At 39.9% G+C, this 19,050-nt stretch overlaps 1 protein-coding gene across 1 annotated transcript; it reads left to right on the top strand.

Annotated features, from left to right (window-relative positions):
• Positions 1 to 2,813: 2,813 nt before the first annotated feature.
• Positions 2,814 to 18,689, top strand: ACBD7 (acyl-CoA binding domain containing 7). The gene is made up of 4 exons (XM_074195065.1): positions 2,814 to 2,925; positions 17,888 to 18,005; positions 18,302 to 18,364; positions 18,438 to 18,689. Exons 1-4 carry the CDS (start codon positions 2,914 to 2,916, stop codon positions 18,509 to 18,511), a joined length of 267 nt encoding a protein of 88 aa, XP_074051166.1. The 5' UTR covers positions 2,814 to 2,913; the 3' UTR covers positions 18,512 to 18,689.
• Positions 18,690 to 19,050: the final 361 nt, after the last annotated feature.

The following is a 19,050-nucleotide window of genomic DNA, read 5'->3' as shown; positions in this document are numbered from 1 at the left end:
AACTTGTTTGTATCAATTTGTTTATTTGCTGTCTCCCTTATTTCATTGTGATCCCATTGAGGACAGGGATTGTCTTTGGTCTCTTTTTGTATCCCCAGTGCTTAGGGCCTAATAAATGTTTATTGATTGGTTGCTTGCTTGCTTATAGGAATTCTGGTAAAAGAATATTTAAAACTTACTCAAACTCTCAGGAAGATTAAAAAAAAAACTTGATAGGGGCAGCTAGGTGGCGCAGTGGATGGAGCACCGGCCCTGGAGTCAGGAGGACCTGAGTTCAAATGTGACCACAAACACCTAATAATGACCTAGCTGCGTGGCCTTGGGCAAGCCACTCAACCCCATTGCCTTGCAAAAAAACCTAAAAAAAAAAAAAGCTTGATAGCTTTTACACTGCCTGTTTCATACTATTTTCGACTTGGGGAATTGTAACCATGAATTAACAGTTTTCTTCTACAGTCCTAATCTCTCAGTCAATAGAATCCTGGCAAAAATATATATTCAGAATTTTAAATCTCTCTCTCCCTTGTTTACAAAGCCACTTTGCCCCCACTCCACTGCTTTCAAAGCAATAATACATATAGATTAGCAATACAGTAATTAACAGTTTATATCACAGTTGCTAATATGAGAAAAAACTATAAGATAAATAAACTTTTCAGAAACAAAGAGAGATTAGCCTTCCACAAGAGGGAGGGAGTGGCATCACACCAGGGAGAGACAGAAAAGAATAGATTAGAAGAATGATGGACTGGCTCAAGTCTCAGGAGTCCTGTCTGTTGGTAGCAACACAGTACTTGCCTGTGTCTCTTCTGCATTATTTTGTCACACCATCTCAGCCTTAGGAATTCTTTGCTGGTTATTCAAAGGGGCCTCTCTCTCTCTCTCTCTCTCTCTCCCACATCACTTTCTCTTTCTTGTTCCAAAGTCTTCCTTTATTTCCAATTCTCTTACTCTGTTTCCTCTTTCAACAATTCGTTTGTATGGGATGGGTTTGCTAGTCTGTCAAAGGTCCCTCAAGTATTTTGTCCATTCACTGACCACAAATATCAAATTTTTAATTTGACAAATAGTCAAATTAAGATTTGTTGATAATCTAATAACTGATTCTCAGTACCTTCTCTATCCTTCCCTTCCCCTTTGCCACCATTACTTCAGAAAAATAAAGGAGATACATTGAACTAAAGGCCATTTAATAAACATTTTTCCAATGATCCATGAGTGGCCATGGCCAAAAAATTCTTATCATCAAGGGGTTAGGCTACTGATGGTATGCCTTTTTGCTATTTTATTTTTTCAGCTATTAGCAAAGATAGCTTTTCAATATTCATTTTTGCAAGATTTTGAGTTCCATGTTTTTTCCCTATTACAATGTTATAGGTTATATATGTACAATCACAGTTTATGTATTTCCATATTAGTCATGTTGCAAAAGAAACATCAGAACTAAAGGGGAAAATCCATGCAAAAAAAAAAACATAAAATGAGCTTTTAAAAGTGAAAATACTCTGCTTTGGTGTGTATTCATAGTTTTTTCTCTAAATGTGGATAGCATTTTCCATCACAAGTGTTTCCCTATTGTCCTGGATCATTGAACTGCTGAAAGGAGCAACATTCATCATAGCTGATCATCACACAATGTTGGAGTTAATTTGTACCATGTTCTCCTAATTCTGTCCACTTCACTCAGCATCAATTAATGCAACTGTCTCCAAGCTTTTCTGAAGTCTGCCAGTTCGTGATTTCTTACAAAACAATAGTACTCCATTACATTCATATACCATAACTTGTTCAGCCATTCCCCAATTGATAGGCATCTACTCATTTTCAAAATCTTTGCCACTACAAAAAAAAGAGCTGCTATAAATATTTTTTTCCATATGGGTCTTTTCCCCCTTTTTTTATTCTATCTTTTGGAATATAAACCTAGCAGTAGTATTACTGGATCAAAGGATATATCATATATCTTTTTTATGATGGGCAACTCTGGTCCTTGTTTGTTCATTGTAATGATTTGGCAAGTTTGAGATTATCTAGATGACAATCCTTAGCTTTAAGATTTGAGACTGTGTTTGACCCGCCTTGTTTGGGTACATTTTTAGCTTGATTCCCCCAAAAGTCAGTTGAAGTCTCGGATTTGGTGTTGGGGGCCCGTTCAGAGACCTTCTAGATCTAGGTTCCTCATGAGAAGTCAAAGGTCTGCTAGTCCTCTTCAGGGAGTATGAATGGGGGAAGGGAGGAATACGTCTCCCACTTCCGGATCACTAATTGAAATTTACTATTCCCTTCAGATACTGAAAAGCATTATTTTGAGAAGGGTCTGCAGATTCCAGCGGACTGCTAAGATTCCATAACAGTGAATAAAGCAGTGAAATTACTGTGTGTAAGATCCCAGGGTGGCAAGGGGCAGGACTGGCATCGGAACCCAAATCTCTTGACTCTTCGTCTATTTCAAGCAGCCTCTCAGGTGAAAAGATCATTAACAATAGAAAGGAGAACACCCAAGTGGGGTCAGTGTCCTCCGAAAGGTCCCCTTGGTTTTCCGGCAGGCGAACCCTTGAGAAGTTAGAGGCTGGAAGCCGAGGCTAGAGAGACCCCCGCAGCTTCCCCGAGCTTCTCCCTCGCGGTCCTGCGGATGCTCCTGGCACAGCGGGCAGCCCGAGGCTTTCTGCCCACCCCCAGCCCCAAGGGATGGGCAGGACGAGGGACACAAACAGCAGCGGGGCCCCTAGCAGATGGGGGGGCTCCCTCGGGGGCGAGTCACGCGGCTCCGGGCCAATCGCAGTCTCGGGGGCCGGGCCTCCCGGGGGCGCCGGGGGCCTTTAAGAAGCGGCCGGGCAGCGGCGGGCATGGGGGAGCGCTGTCCGGTCAGGACCCGTCCGCAGCCGCTGCCGCGGGAGCCCGGACCGCGCACTCATGGCTCTGCAGGTAAGCCCCGGGGTCCGGGGGGTGCCCCCGGCCCCCCCATCGCCCCTCAGGGCCCAGGGCTCTGCAGCTTCTGGGGCCCTGCCCTCCCCTGACCCAGGGTCCAGCCTGGATCCAGCTGCAGCGGGAGCCCTCGGGCTTCAGAGGGCTTGGACAGCGCAGGCTGCCCGGCCCGGCCCCCCGCGCCCCCGCGCTGCCCGGCCCGGCCCGGCCCCCCGCGCCCCCGCGCTGCCCGGCCCCCCGCGCCCCCGCGCTGCCCGGCCCGGCCCCCCCGCGCTGCCCGGCCCCCCGCGCCCCCCGCTGCCCGGCCCGGCCCGGCCCGGCCCCCCGCGCCCCCGCGCCGCCCGGCCCCCCGCGCCCCCGCGCCGCCCGGCCCCCCGCGCCCCCCGCCCGGCCCCCCGCGCCCCCGCGCCGCCCGGCCCCCCGCGCCCCCCGCGCGGCCCGGCCCCCCGCGCTGCCCGGCCCCCCGCGCCCCCCGCGCCCCCGCGCTGCCCGGCCCCCCGCGCCCCCCGCGCTGCCCGGCCCCCCCGCGCCCCCGCGCTGCCCGGCCCCCCGCGCTGCCCGGCCCCCCGCGCCCCCGCGCCCCCCGCGCCGCCCGGCCCCCCGCGCCCCCCGCGCCGCCCGGCCCCCCGCGCCCCCCCGCTGCCCGGCCCCCCGCCCTGCCCGCGCCCCCCGCGCCCCCGCGCTGCCCGGCCCCCCGCGCTGCCCGCGCCCGGCCCGGCCCGGCCCCCCGCGCCCCCGCGCTGCCCGGCCCCCCGCGCTGCCCGGCCCGGCCCGGCCCGGCCCCCCGCGCCCCCGCGCTGCCCGCTGCCGGCTGGGGCTTTAGGGTGTCCGGGGGGAGGGGGCGCCCTCTAACCGCCCCCCCCCCCCCGGCGGCCAGTCTAAGGGACTTGTGAAGGGCGTTTATTCTGCTCTTCCCAAGGGGGGCCGAGAGGGAGCAGGAAGACTTCATTCCTCTAGCCTTAGAGAGAGACAGAGAGAGAGAAGGGGGGGAGACAGACAGAAACACAGAGATGGGGGCGGGAGAAGGAGAGGAGAGTTTCAGAGAAATACAGGAGAGAAAGAAACAGATACAGGAGAGACAGAGACGGAGAGGCAGAGAAATACAGAAACAGAGACAGAGAAAGAGTTTTAGAGAAACAGAAGCAAAGACAGCTTCTGGGAAACAGACCGGAGAGCAAGAACCAGAGGAAAGAGATGCCGAGGCGGGCAGATAGAAAGTCCGAAGCTTCGCGGCCCCCAAGCCATGCCCTCTGCCTCTGCGCCTGTCTTGCCTGGGTGCCTTAAGTTGACCACTGGGCTCTTGTGCCTTTCCCCCTGCCCTTCCCTTCCCCCAGCGCCAGCGGGGAAAACAAAGGAATAAGTGTTTTCCTGAAAAAAGCACCAAGCGAGATTCATGTAATTGTCTTCACTCTGCCTTGTCTGCCTCCATTGACTGGCCCCCCACTTCAACTAATTCTTGCCCCCCCAAACCCAAGCCCCACGGAAAGTATGTCCACTTTAAAAACATTTGAACAGATGCCTTGTACTCCAGTCTCTCTTAGGTCAGTCGACTTAGGTTCTATGTGAAAAAGGGTGATAATTCTATTTCTTTAGATCAGGTTTACAATCGAATAGCAAAGACCGTTGCCTTAAGAAAAGAAAGGAAAGAAGGGGCCTTAGAGAAAATTTGTCTCAGGAAGCTATTCTTCAAATTGAGCCGGAGGGAGAGGGCAACAACAAAGATAGTAACAGCCAAGAAGGCTTGGTCGGCCAATTCCAAATTCAGTTGCTTTTTTTTTTAAGATTTTTGCAAGGTAAATGGGGTCAAGTGGCTTGCCCAAGGCCACACAGCAAGGTAACTAAGTGTCTGAGAGCAGATTTGAACCCAGGTCCTCCTGACTCCAGGGCCCGTGCTTTATCCACTGCGCCACCTAGCTGCTCAAAATTCAGTTATTTTTCAATTATCATCAGGTACCTTTATTACACTTTTTGACTTTTAATTAACTATTTAAGTGTTAGGACTGTCTATGAATGAGTTCTTAACAGAGTTGATTTTGGTTAAGCAATTTCCATTGAAATTTTACCCTCAGGCAGGAGGTGGCACAGTGGATAGAGCACCGACCCTGGAGTCTGGAGGACCTGAGTTCGACTGGGCCTCGGTCACTTAATAATGACCTAGCTGTGTGGCCTCGGGCAAGCCACTTAACTTTAATTGACTTGCAAAATAAAAAGGTTTCCCCTCCCCTTTTAGCTTCCTGTAGGCTTAATTGAAGGGTGACCAATTTGTTGATTTTGTACTAGTTAAAGCCAAGGTGAATATGACCATTTAGAATTGAAGTTGAAGATGATTTGAATTGTTCCACCAGAGAGTTTCTTCTGAAATTTGCTCTTTTTTGGGTTAAGTGACTTGTCCAAGGTCACGCAGCTAGTATGTGGCCAGATTTAAACTCAGGTCCTACTGATTCCAGGACTGGTACTGTATCCATTGTACCACCTAGCTGCCTCTATAATTTGCTCTTTAGAGTAATCCATATGTGAAGATTCAAAGGAGTAGTTCTTTTTTATTGAAATTCTATTTATTTTTCCAATTACATGTAACGGTAGTTTTTCAACATTTATCTATTTGAAAATTTATGAGTTTCACAACTTTCTGCCAGGATCCCTTCCCTGAGGGGGGAAAGTCTGGTAAAAGTTGTTCGTGTACATTCTTGACATGTTTGCATAATAGTCATGTTGTGAAAGAACTAAAGGACAAGAAAAAACATGAGAAAGGAAGGAAAAACATAGAAGTTTTAAAAAGGTGAATATAGTGTGCGTTCAGACTTCATCATTTTTTCCTCTAGATATGGATAGCATTGTCCATGGCAGGTCTCTCAGGGTTGTCCTTGATCTCTAAACTACTGAGAGGAGCCACATCCATCATAGCTGATCATCTCACAATGTTGTTATTATATAAAATGTTCTCCTGTTTCTGCTTGCTTCTCTCAGCATCAGTTCATGCAATTCTTTCCATGCTTCTCTAAAGGTCAACTACTCATGATTTCTTATAGAATAACAGTGTTCCATAACATTCATATACCATAACTTATTCAGCCATTTCCTGATTGATGGGCAACCCCTCAATTTCCAATTCTTCGTCACTTTAAAAAGTGTTGCTGGGGTGGCTAGGTGGCGCAGTGGATAGAGTACTGGCCTTGGAGTCAGGAATACCTGAGTTCAAATCCAACCTCAGACACTTAATAATTACCTAGCTGTGTGGCCTTGGGCAAGCCACTTTAACCCCATTGCCTTGCACAAAAAAAAAAAAACAACTAAAAATAAGTGTTGCTATAAATAGTTTTCAACATGTGAGACTTTTTCAGTTTTTTAAGATTTCTTTGGGCTACAGACCCTGAATTGGTATTGCTGAGTCAAAAATATGATCAGTTTTATTGCTCTTTAGGTATAGTCAAAGGAATAGCACTTAATATAGTCATGACAAGAAATTTCATCTTAGTTCAAACTATAATTTCTTTCTTCTCTCTTTTGAAGTCTTTTATAAATTCTATTAAAAAGGTAGTAAAATTGGATGAATTACTAACTTCCCTGTCGGCAGATGATGTCATCCTGAGTAGTGATTACTTGCTTAAATATATATAGCTGATCCAGATGAGTTTTAGTTTCCCTTTGTTATCTTCTATATAAATTGCTAATGAATAGGGTTAAAAAAGTGTCTCTGACATAAATAATTCCAATAACTTTGAATTATCATACAGGACTTGTAAAAGCAACCCTTGATTTTACCAAGATTGGTGGGGAGAGATGAATTTTTTTAACCTCTTCCTGATAGAATATAACTGCAAAGCCTAAGACAGGAAATGAATACAAATATCCCAGAGGACTTAAGAACTCAGGAAAACAGTAACAGATTGTTAGAATGAAAACAGTACTGGCAGCATAAGCACAATTTGCTCATTGGTATGCTCCAACAGAAACTGGCTGAGTTTCTTTTTTCTTTCTTCTTTGAGTTGTCCAAAAATGAACTGAATTGCCTTGGGAACTGGTGAGTTTCTCCATCAGAGAGTTTCAGTTGGAAGAGCTCTTAAAGATCATCTATTTCAACCCATATCTGAACAAGATTCCTCTCTACAATACACCCACCAAGAAGGTGGCCCCCTGAGCCTATTCCACTTTAGGGTAGCTCAAACTGTTAGACAGTTTTTCTTATGGAAAGCCAAAATTTTTTTTTTTTTTTTTGCAACTTCTGTTTCTTCAAAGTAGCTTCCTGTGAAATGATCTCAAAGTTTTTCATTACTCTGGCTTTGTTCCTCTGGATCATTCTGCAGTTTCTTAAAACATGGTGCCCAGAATTGAATATAATATCCTACGTATGTTCCAATTAGGACCACTCTTGTTCTGGACATTATACTTCCCAGTGCAGTCAGTCATTGCCATTGCTGGTACATACTGACACTGACAATCCTCAAAGACCTCCAAATCATCTTCATTTAAATTTTTCTTAAATTTCTCAAATTTTTCTTTTTTAATTTATGGAATGAAACAAACATTTCTATAATGGTGTAATAAAAAAGAGGATGACACATTGTATTGTGATTTTAGTGAGGTTCGGATTCGTTCCTGTATATAACAAAAGTAGAAGAGAAAGATAAAGAAAACATCACCAATTCGGGGGAGCACCAACTCTTAATCAGTTTGGCTGGATAATTCTGGTTCGACAGCCACAAGTCCTGAATGGGAGAGTCAAAGGCAGAATGTCTTCTCCATGGGTAGGATTCCCTTTCTTCTGCTTCTTCTCCTTCTTCATCTTCATCTTCATAATAAATGATTGGAGTCTCATGATATTTATTAGGGGAGAACAAAGGTTTGTTGCCAAATTCAATTGGAAAGGATCCCAGAATTCTTATCATGAACGTAGGAAGTCAGTAAGTGTTATGATATTAGGAAGATGTCATATGGGGCCACAAGACACAACATAATTAAGATCAGTACTGTGAGAATAGCCAGTTCTTTTCAGTACTGTTTATGTTCCAAGGAATGGCTAGTTCCTGGGACTCTTAAGAACGTGGTCAAATCACATAGGACATGTTCCAGGGGGGGAAGGATACATTCTCATACAGGCTTGAGTGAACTTACTCATATAAGAATCTTAATTTCTTATACACACATGAAACTGGAAATCTGGGTACAACTTATAACTTCTTTCAAATATATAACAAAATTATCATGTAAATACTCTAATCACACTTCTGCCATCTTGTGGAAGTAACCTCAGAAGTCATGTAGCTTAGCCTCTCTTCACGCCATATTTTGATATTAGGAAATTGAGGCTAGAGAGATCGTTTCCTTTTTTTTTCTATTAGAAGCATTTTTTATTTTTTTAGGTTTTTGCAAGGCAATGGGGTTAAGTGGCTTGCTCAAGGCCACACAGCTAGGTCATTATTAAGTGTCTGAGGCTGGATTTGAACTCGGGTATTCCTGACTCCAGGGCCAGTGCTCTATCCACCTAGCCTCCCTGAGAGATCATTTCCTTAAGATCACAAAAGAAGTAAATGACAGAATTAGGATTTAAATTCAGATTCTCCAACTTCAAATCAAAAATCATTCTCCTATACCCTAGTGCTTAATTTTCATTAACTCAGATGTAAGACTACTTTTATGCCCATTAAATTTCATTGTACATTCAACCTATTATTTTAACCTGTCAAGCTCTTTTTGGATCCTGACTCTGTCATCCAACACTTTAGCTTCTCCTAACTTTACTTCCCAATCTTTGAGATGAATTTTTAGTTACAGCAATTTTGAAGATTGGGGCTCAAAGTTGCCATTGATTCCAAGAGTGCGTATACCTACAAAATTATGGCTCTTTGAAATAGTGAAATTTTCCCTGCCTTATCTCACGTGATGAGAGATTCTCTCCCCACAGTAGCACAGAAGAATCTTTTCCCTAAATAGCTCATGCTTGTTACAGTAGTTGGGGAGGGAGATTCCTTTCTTGCCAGCAACCCAGGTCTTCCTTGACCATGATGCAACTTGGATGGCATACCGAGTTCCTGTAGAAACAATGAGAATTGTCTCCTAGCCTGTTCTGCTAGTGCTATGTTAATTATTCATGCTTCCATACTTCAAGGATCTGTTATTTTTTTTTTCATGACATGTATTCTTTCCATTAATTCAGGTGGCAACCCAAACACAACTAGTAGATGGTCTGACTTTTCATTGCCCATTACACATTGAATGGTCAAAGATAAGCCCCACTTGCTATCTGGGGGAATGTGGCTGGGGTCCCAAACAAGTGACTTTCAGAAGACAAGCTACTGGTAAATCTATGTGGCTGGGGTCCCAAACAAGTGACTTTCAGAAGACAAGCTACTGGTAATCTAGAGTTCCTCTTTCCTGTTAATTGAGAGAGAGATCTGAAGATAAAAAAAATGTGTTAGAAGAGATGAAGGGAGGCACAGAAAACAGAACAATCTATAGACTGAAAAATCACATTCACTATGTGATATTTTTAAACATTTATTCACTTGTCATTACGTACTACATTGTATGCTTCACAAAAAATTTAAAAATTAATATAGCAAAAATAAGTAATCAAAAAAGTAGTTACTTGGTGCTTAAACTGAGTTAATTACTTTGGCTGAGTGCTGAATTTAACCTTGAATTTCTTGAAGGTTAATTTGAAGATGGGAACTGTTTGTATTTTATCATTCTCAATTCCAGACAAGCTTGCATGTTTTCTTTTATCAAAGATAAACTTTTTCTTGGAATTAGATTCAAAAAACAATATTTCTATATAAGAGTATTAGATAATGTAATATTTCCAACCACAGTTCTACAGAAGATACAAAAATATTGCTTCCATGTTCTTCTATCAATATTTTGAAGAAGTGCTTCATCTTTTTATGGAAAATAACCCAGAATATCGGTGAAGTCATTTTTATTGGGTGCTAAGATGACCTGTTCTAAGGTCATTGATCTGTGATGATGGGCAAGGATAAACTTCTAGGAATTTAAAGAAATGAACGGTTGGTCAATTTATTAGACTGGCTCTTTCCAACATTACATTTCTCATTCAAGCCTTTGGCTAGGATTAGATTGCAGACAACCAATTCATAGCTGAATTCTTTGAGAAATATTCAATTGGTGACACATCTCTGTATTCTCTGGGGAAGATTGGAGTAAACTGGTCACTTGAGAAAGAGAATTCTGACTGCAATGGAGTTAAAAACAGGTCATCAGACTGCCTTAGAAAGGCCAGATTGACTGGTCTAAGTCAATAAAACAGATCTGGGCTGAACAGTTTGGAATTGTGCTGTGAGTGCCTACTGAATTTCCACTCTGGGAAAGAGAGATAGAGCCTTTTAAAAAGTGGTTTTAGGTACACCCCATATGGGTGTACAGTGAATAGAGCATCTGCCCTGGAGTCAGGAAGATCTGAGTTCAAATTCGACCTCAGACACTTAATAATTGCCTAGCTATGTGACCTTGGGCAAGTCACTTAACTTCAATGCCTTACAACAGCCTCCCCCCAAAGTGTCTTAAAGTGCCCAGATGTTAACTTAACTGAAAAGACAATCCATATATTCTTATTTTATTTTTAAAATTTAATACCTTATTTTTACAATCATGACATTTTTTTAACATTTGCTTTTAAAACTTTCATTTCTAGATGCTCTCCCTTCCTCCCATGCCATCCCCATCACTGAGAATGCAAGCAATTTGATATTTTTTTTCAGTGTATTCTCGGTCCATGCTGCTATTTTGCTAAAAACCAAAAAACAAACCTCAAAAGTTTTACACATAATTGCAGTTTCCAACTTATTTATTTAAAAACAATTCCTCTCACACCATTCTTTAGCTAAGAATTCTAAAATTTGGCTATGATATTCCTTGGAGTTTTTCTTCTGGGGTTTTCTTTCTAGTGGTGATTTTGATGGATTCCAGAAGATTTGAATTCAAATCCAGCCTTAGGCAAAAATTCAGGTGTTGACTCTGGGGCAACTGGGTCAGTATTGTTTGTTTTTTTAGGTTTTTGCAAGGCAAATTGCTTGCCCAATGCCATACAGCTAGGTCATTATTAAGTGTCTGGGGTTGTATTTGATCTCAGGTCCTCCTGACTCCAGGGCCAGCACTCTATCCACTGCACCACCTAACCATCCCTCTGTCAATATTCTTAAGGAAATGCTCTAAAATTGTAAAATGGAAAGCAACTGCTGATTTGTATTAGCTGAAGGAGTTTTCTTATGTAAAATTCTCTATTCTGAAGAAATTAGGATCCAATTTGAAATTTATATGGAAAATGATGCCTGATTGATTCCTATGCTTAGATTTCAAAATGAATCAGAGATTGGTGACCACTGCAAAAACTTGTCTGCTCATCTGTTTTCTCAGTGAAACAAAACATAATTAATAGGCAAAGAGTTGTGCTTGCTCCTTTTCTCGATCCTGCAATTTGTTGGACAATAAAACAAGTATAGTGTTTACTGGATTTCCAACAGACTAAACCAGAGCTAAACTTGCTTTGTGAAGACAGATAAGCTAACAATTTGAATTCAACTTGTGGAAAGAAGCCAGATCTGGAGAATTCATTAGAGTAAGTACTTTGGTCCACCATGGAGTACAGCATATCAAAAAAACAATCTGACATCAAGAAATCTCCAGAGACTTTTTCATCTTTAGTACTTGATCATATGTTTGAAAGTGAGTGAACATAATAGATCTTAGAGAGAAAGGCCACTAGAGTCTACAAAATACTGAAGGCACATTTTAAGATGGCATTGTTGAAATTAAATCATTTTGCCAATATTCAGTCATTTTTGATGCATTTCTTGAGTCTTGTATTTGAAGATCAAATTTTCTGTTTAGTTCAGAAAATTTTGAAACTCCTCTATCTAAATGAAAATCCTTCTTTTTCCCTGAAAGAATAGGATGAATTTTGTTAGGTAGTTAATTCTTGATTGTATTCCAATGTCCTTTGTCCTCTTGAATCATATTTCAGGCCCTCTGATTCTTTAATTTGAAGTTGTTAAACCCTGTGTAATTCTTTTGTTTTTTTGTTTTTTAGATTTTGCAAGGCAAATGGGGTTAAGTGGCTTGCCCAAGGCCACACAGCTAGGTAATTATTAAGTGTCTGAGGTCCGATTCGAACCTAGGTACTCCTGACTCCAAGGCTGGTGCTCTATTTACTGCCCCACCTAGCCACCCCAGCCCTGTATAGTTCTGAATGTGGATCCTTGCTGTTTAAATTGCTTCTTTTTGGCTGCTTGTGGTATATTTTTCTTTAGCTAAGAATTCTAAAATTTGGCTATGATATTCCTTGGAGTTTTTCTTCTGGGGTTTTCTTTCTAGTGGTGATTTTGATGGATTCTTTCAAGGATGATTTTGACTATTTATTCTAAGATATTAGGGGAGATTTCCATGATAATTTCCTGAAAAATATTTTCCAGTTTCTTTTTTTTTTTGATCAAGGCTGCCATGCAGACCAATAATTCCTAAATTATCTCTTCTAGATTTATTTTCTGGGTTATTTGTTTTTCCTAAAAGGTACTTTATATTTTCTGCTATTTTTTTCAGTCTTTCAGTTTTGTTTGATGAAATCTTGGTGTCTCATAGAGTCATTGGTTTCCATTTGTTGAATCCTAATTTTTAGGGTTTTATTTTCTTCAGTTAGTTTTTATGTTAACTTTTCTAGTTGGTTAATTTTACTTTTTGATGAATTGTATTCCTTTGCTAGTTGATCTATTTTATTTTTAATGAGTTACATTATTTTTCTAGTTGGTCATTTTTACTTTTAAAAGAATTGATTTCTTCAGTCAATTTTTTATAGTTCTTCTGCATGGTTCTCATTTCTTTTTTTCGATTTTTCTTCTTCCTCTCTACTTTGGTTTTTAAAATCCTTCTTGAGTTCTTTTGAAAGTTTTTAGTTTTCAGGTCAATTCATAAACTCCTTTGAGGCTTCATATGTAGGCAATTTGTCACTGCTTTCTTCTTCTGAGATCCAGACAACTCACAACACTGAAACTGTCCAATTCAATACACTCTTGATTTCAGAAACTATTCCATAAAAGTTCCTTAATGAGCAGCATTTCTGTATGAACACGTTTCACTGCTAAACTGAACTGGTCTACAGTGGGATAGATTAACATCTCCCTAGGTATGACATCTCAGATGAACTATATTTGATTCACTCGGTATCTTCTCTGATACTCCACTTCTGACCTAGTCCCCTGCTTGGCTGTGACATCTACTGTATTGTATATCATTCCTGGCTTCAGGTTTAACTGATGCCTTTGACTAAAGTAGTGTTTTGCTCTTTTAGGAAAAGAGCATACCTTATTCTAAGACTGGCAAAATTCAACTCTTCTTCTTCCTCTTCCTCTTCCCCCTCTTCCATTTTAATCTAATTTGATGTGTGTCAGCAGAAAATAAAATCTATCTTGTCCACACCTTCTTAGGAGCAAGTAGCAATAGGGAAGAAAATATATTCTCTTCTTTTTTAAATAATTTTTTAAATAATCACCAGCGAGTTAAAGATTAAAAATCACCAAATTTTCTATCATATGCAAATTAGCAACTGCTCAGAACATGTTCCAGATCAGGACTGTCCAACCTTATTTTTAAAAGTTTTTATTGGGTGGCTAGTTGGAGCAGTGGGTAGTGCACTGGCCCTGGAGTCAGGAGTACTTGAGTTCAAATCTGACCTAAGACACTTAATAATTATCTAACTGTGTAACCATGGGCAAACTACTTAATCCCATTGCCTTTGCAAATCCCTTTGCCTAGTCCCTAATGAAGAGAAAAATTAAAAGTGGAAATAAAATAAGTGACAATATAAATAATAGTATAGTTTTAAAAAGGATATATATATATAAGTTTATATTATATTATATAACTATATTATAAATAACAGAAATTAAATAAAATCATTGAAAGGCTAAGTAATTCCTAAAGGGGCTAAAAGCTATATTTGGCAACTGGAAATCCCCTAAGGGAAACTGAAATTATATTTCATTAGAAGAAGCTGGTTCCAGAACTGCTTATTCCCTGGCAGAAAGTTACAAACTACAGAGAGAAGATTGCAATTGGTGAGGACAAGCTGTGCTCAGATAAGAATGAATTGTTTCACTGACTTTTGAACTTCAAAGATCTACAAGTTCATTTCCATGGTTTTTCCTTGATGCAGATCCCAACCCCTCAGTGAGGGGGCAGGCAATCTTGCCAGATTGTCTCTTTTCTACGGCTATCTCCAGGTATCCTGGTTCATATCTGGTCACTGAATTCAGAGGGTGCTGGAGGAGAAAGTGAGGCTGGGGACTTAGCATAGCACCCCACCCCCAATCCATGGGCTTGTCATGGCATCACCTCCCAGATGTTATGGTCTTCTTCAACCACCAGGACAAACATCATCATCACTGCAAAATGACTCCATTTCTAGAGGCTAAAGTTTGGGAGGAGCCTCTCTTCACTTAGTTTTGCTGATTTCCAGATGCAGACATGGTCCATTGCTGAGTTCTGCCAGTTTACCATGACTTGTGGGAACTTGTCTTGACTTTCATGAATTCAAGGGATCTCCATTCTATGAAGAGTCATAAGAAGAGGATTTCAGTATTCTCAGATTCCAATTAATCATAGAATCAGAGCTAATATCCTGAGCTTCCAGGAAGTAGATTGAGCAATAGTATCTTCTAAGTCTTCTGTTTTCTTTTTTCTTCTTGTAAGGAGAAATTCCCAGTGTTCTTACAAATGTTTATTTTTCTAATCTCCCCCTCCTCCTCTTCCTCCCACAAGCATAAGCTTTCATTTCTTCACAAGGACACCTACATTCTAGGGCTCCTCCATCCTCCTTCAATTAGAGATAGCAGCTTTGATAAGTGAGCTTTTACCTCTTCTTGCTCACAAACAGGCTGTGCAACCCAAAGCCACTCCAACTTCTTTTTAGTTCCATTGTCTTCTCCTTTAGAATTTCAGTTCTATCCAGGCAGGGACTGAAAGTGCTTGCTTGCTTAAATTTCCATCCCCAGAACTAGAACAGTGCCTAAAACTTAATATATGTTTTTTTTCATTAACTCATACCATTCATTTCTTAATGATTCAAATAAGAATAGAAAAAAAGGGGGACTGATATACAAAACAGTGACTCATGGACACATAGGCTATACCCACTTCTGAAGTTTTTTCTTCTTTTTTATATTTTATGTGTATTTTATATTGTTATATTTTATAATTATAAATATATTATTTGCTTAATTCTTTATATTTTTTTTGTATCATCATCTAAATGTTTTCTTTTATCTTCCTGAGACAGGAGTAGTGGGAAAAAATTTTGATGGCAAGGTCAGAACCTTTGTGGACTTAGTCATTTCTGAAGATTTTTGAAAGATTGACAAAAATATTTCTTATTTTTCTTATACATTTGTGAGGTAAATTACTCCCTATGTCCTTTTAAATTTAAGATTAGATTTCCTAATGATTTCAATGGCAGAAGACGTCTAGAGGTTGGTAGCAGGGTTGTTGAAGTATCTGGAAATCATGTCATATAAAGAATACTGAAAGGAGGTGGCAATATTTACAAAAATGCAAATATGCCCCCTTGTTTATGTTGGTGTGGATCTTTGTCCACTTCGCATCTGGAATATGGCAATAGCCTGCTAACTGAGCTTCCTTTTTAAAGTTTTTCCCCTCCAGTCAAATCCTTCACTCAGTTTTTAAAGTCATCCTGTTAAAGCATATCATCCATCTGCTCAATAAATTCTAGTGGTACCCTGTTATATCCAGGATCAAATATACATTATTTTTAGCATTTAAACACATTCATAAACTGACCCCTTCCTATTTTTCTGACCTTCTTATGCTTTAGTTCTCCACCTTTTACCCCATATATGTTGTTATCCAGTAAGATTGGAATAGGAATAGTAGGCTGGGCTATTATAAGTAGTGAACTCTCCTTTATGGAATGGCCAAGCAGAGGCACTGTCTAAGGGATGATGGAGAAGGGATTCCTGTGCCGGATAGAGCTTGTACTAAATGACTCTGAAAGGTCCTTCCTACTCTTAAGAGTCTTGTTAATAATATTTTTTCAATAAAAAATTAAAGTTCTTAATAGAAGGATGATTATTAAAAGTCTTTGGACTAAGTCTAAGATTAACTACATTTAAGAAATGGATCAGTCTCTTAAGAATATTTTAAGGGAAGAAGAAAGGATATCTTTTTTTTTGTCCCCCATTTCAATTAAACCTTAAAGTTTCAATGTATAATGTATTATCAAAATTAATTTATTCATTTAAGGAAAATGGTTCTAGGAAAATTACCAGGGAGATACTTGTTATTTTGATTACTGGACATTTTATTAGTTTTGGAATTATGATAATTTTCCTATTTATTACATTTGTCAAAGTTTTGTATTCAAGCATATCCTATTTATTTACAAAAAGTAGCTGATTACATTGAGGTGCTGCAACTTTGTGTGAAAATCATCTTCCCTTTTTTTCTTGTTCTTTGCTTTTTAAGACTACAGTAAAGAGAATTTAAGTGTTTCTCAGTGTATTTTTTTTTTTTGCAAAGCAATGGGGTTAAGTGGCTTGCCCAAGGTCACACAGCCAGGTCATTATTAAGTGTCTGAGGCCGGATTTGAACCCGGGTCCTCCTGACTCCAGGGCTGGTGCTCTATCCAGTGTGCCACCTAGCTTGCCCATCTCAGTGTACTTTCAATAAAACAAATTTTCATATGAGGGCACCAGAATTTACTTTTAAGGAGATAATACATAGAAGATAAGAGTTTAGAACAATTAGTTCTAAAGAAATATGAATCAAATGAGAATAATTCCATTCTATCTCTGCCTTTGTAAAAGAATATATTGCATCAGCAATGCATATCTGGGGCGGCTAGGTGGCTCAGTGGATAAAGCACCAGCCCTGGAGTCAGGAGGACCCGGGTTCAAATCTGATCTCAGACACTTAATAATGACCTGGCTGTGCGGCCTTGGGCAAGCCACTTAACCCCATTTGCCTTGAAAAAAAAAAACACCTAAAAAAAATATAACAATGCATATCTAATCCATCAACAGATAAGAGATAGCTAATTTCATTTTGTAAAGGAAGTAAGAAGGTAAATTTATTTGGGCAATAATTACATATTACATATAATGTAATAAAGCTTCAAATAGCAAATTATACTGTTATAATTAATCATTATTATAATTATCATTGTTTATATGCACTTGAAGGTTTGCAAAGTGCACGGCTTCTAAGAATCCTGTATTGCAAGTATTATTATTTTTCTTTTACAGATGAAGAAATAAAGGCTCAGAGAAGGTACCTGTCTTACTCAAATAATCAGCCTGCTCATTACTTTTAGAGTCAGGATGCAAGATCAAGTCTCTCCCTGTTCCCAATCAGTATATTACTCTTTCTATATCAGACAGAAAGAGAGAAAGAGTCATTATTAAGTCCTTACTATCTATTTATGCATAGTGCAAAGTGCTGGGATTGTAAATACAAATCTAGAAGCCAATTCTTACCTTCAAGAAGCTTGTATTCTAATGGAAGAAGACCTACAGAAAGGGAAGCTAAAAAGTCTGGGGTGGGCAGGAGCCCCAGGGAATAGAAGCATGAAGACGTGAAGGAGAACAATGGTTTCCCTTGACTATAGTTTTTGTTCATTTGACCCAGCCTTTTAGTAGCAGAGTGGCTTGATATCACTCATCCTTTTATTTTTCTATCAATATAAATTAATAATAATAATAATGTATTTTACATGTACTTTAAGATTTGCAAATAGGAGCAGTTACATAATTAAGTAGAAATTAGACATAGTATTTCCTTAAAACAGATATTTTAGTTTAATTAAAGAGTGTTTAGATTCATTTTCCTTGAATCCACTATCTCCTTGTATCTTTGTTGCAGTAGGCTCATAAAAATGGTACCATATTCTACCTAGAGGCAGAAAACGTGCCACTGGGTGACTTTCTTTACCCTTCTTTTTCAGAATGATTTTCATAAGGTTGCTGAAGATGTAAGAAAACTGAAAACAAGGCCAAATGATGAAGAACTCAAAGAACTCTACGGACTCTACAAACAATCAGTGGTTGGAGATATTGACATTGGTACATAATCTACACATTTCTTTTTTTTCTTTTTTCATTTTTTTTTTTTAGTTTTTTTGCAAGGCAATGGGGTTAAGTGGCTTGCCCAAGGCCGCACAGCTAGGTCATTATTAAGTGTCTGAGACCTGATTTGAACCCAGGTTCTCCTGACTCCAGGGCCGGTGTTCTATCCACTGCGCTACCTAACCGCCCTCTACACATTTCTTAATTAGACAATGTTTAGAATTTCGAACAATAGTTATGATGCTATCTAATAAAAATGTAAACTTAAAAAATATCTGTGTTTATTTTGGCAGAGTGTCCAGTAATGCTAGATTTAAAGGGCAAAGCCAAATGGGAAGCATGGAACCTGCAAAAAGGTAAACTGAGCAATATATATTTATTTGGTATACCAGAAGATTAGCAATGGTAATCTGTTTCTTTCCTTTTCAGGCCTGTCAAAGGAAGATGCTATGACTGCCTATATTTCTAAAGCAAAAAAACTGATAGAAAAATATGGGATCTAGAAAAATACTTGCTGGAATTCTTTTTCATTATGAAATTTCCTTATGACATAAAATAAGCTAACATTTAAGGGAAAAGGCAATATTAACTCTTCATGTTTCACCTTACTTCTTATTATGAGCTGAAATATTGAACTAGAGTGTGCAGAGGAAACTTAAATAAATTTTTACTTTAACTATATAGACATTTTGGAGTTTTTATTTTTTAGAAAAAAATAAAAGATTGGTTCACGTAAAGAATGAGCAAAACTGAGAAAAAATTTCATTCTTATCTAGTCTGAAAACATGACCATGTTATTTATACTCTAAATCTAACTGAGGCTTCCACACTAAAAATAATTCACAATAAAAGTTTGAATAATAAGCAAATGAAATACAATTTAAGGCTACAAGTGGAAGAAAGAGCTTTCAAAATATGGAGCTGATAGTTTTACTGTATTGCACCCCAGTTAGATCATGTCTAGAGAATCATATTCTGTTCTGCAAAAGGACATTCAGAAGTAGGGAGTACTAACAGAAGGCAACCAGGGATCATGAAGGAC

Source organism: Macrotis lagotis, chromosome 7 (genome assembly GCF_037893015.1).
Source record: "Macrotis lagotis isolate mMagLag1 chromosome 7, bilby.v1.9.chrom.fasta, whole genome shotgun sequence".
Taxonomy (NCBI): Eukaryota; Metazoa; Chordata; class Mammalia; order Peramelemorphia; family Peramelidae; genus Macrotis; species Macrotis lagotis.
The sequence above is the reverse complement of the archived record's forward strand: the minus strand, read 5'-3'. Positions and strand labels throughout refer to the sequence as shown.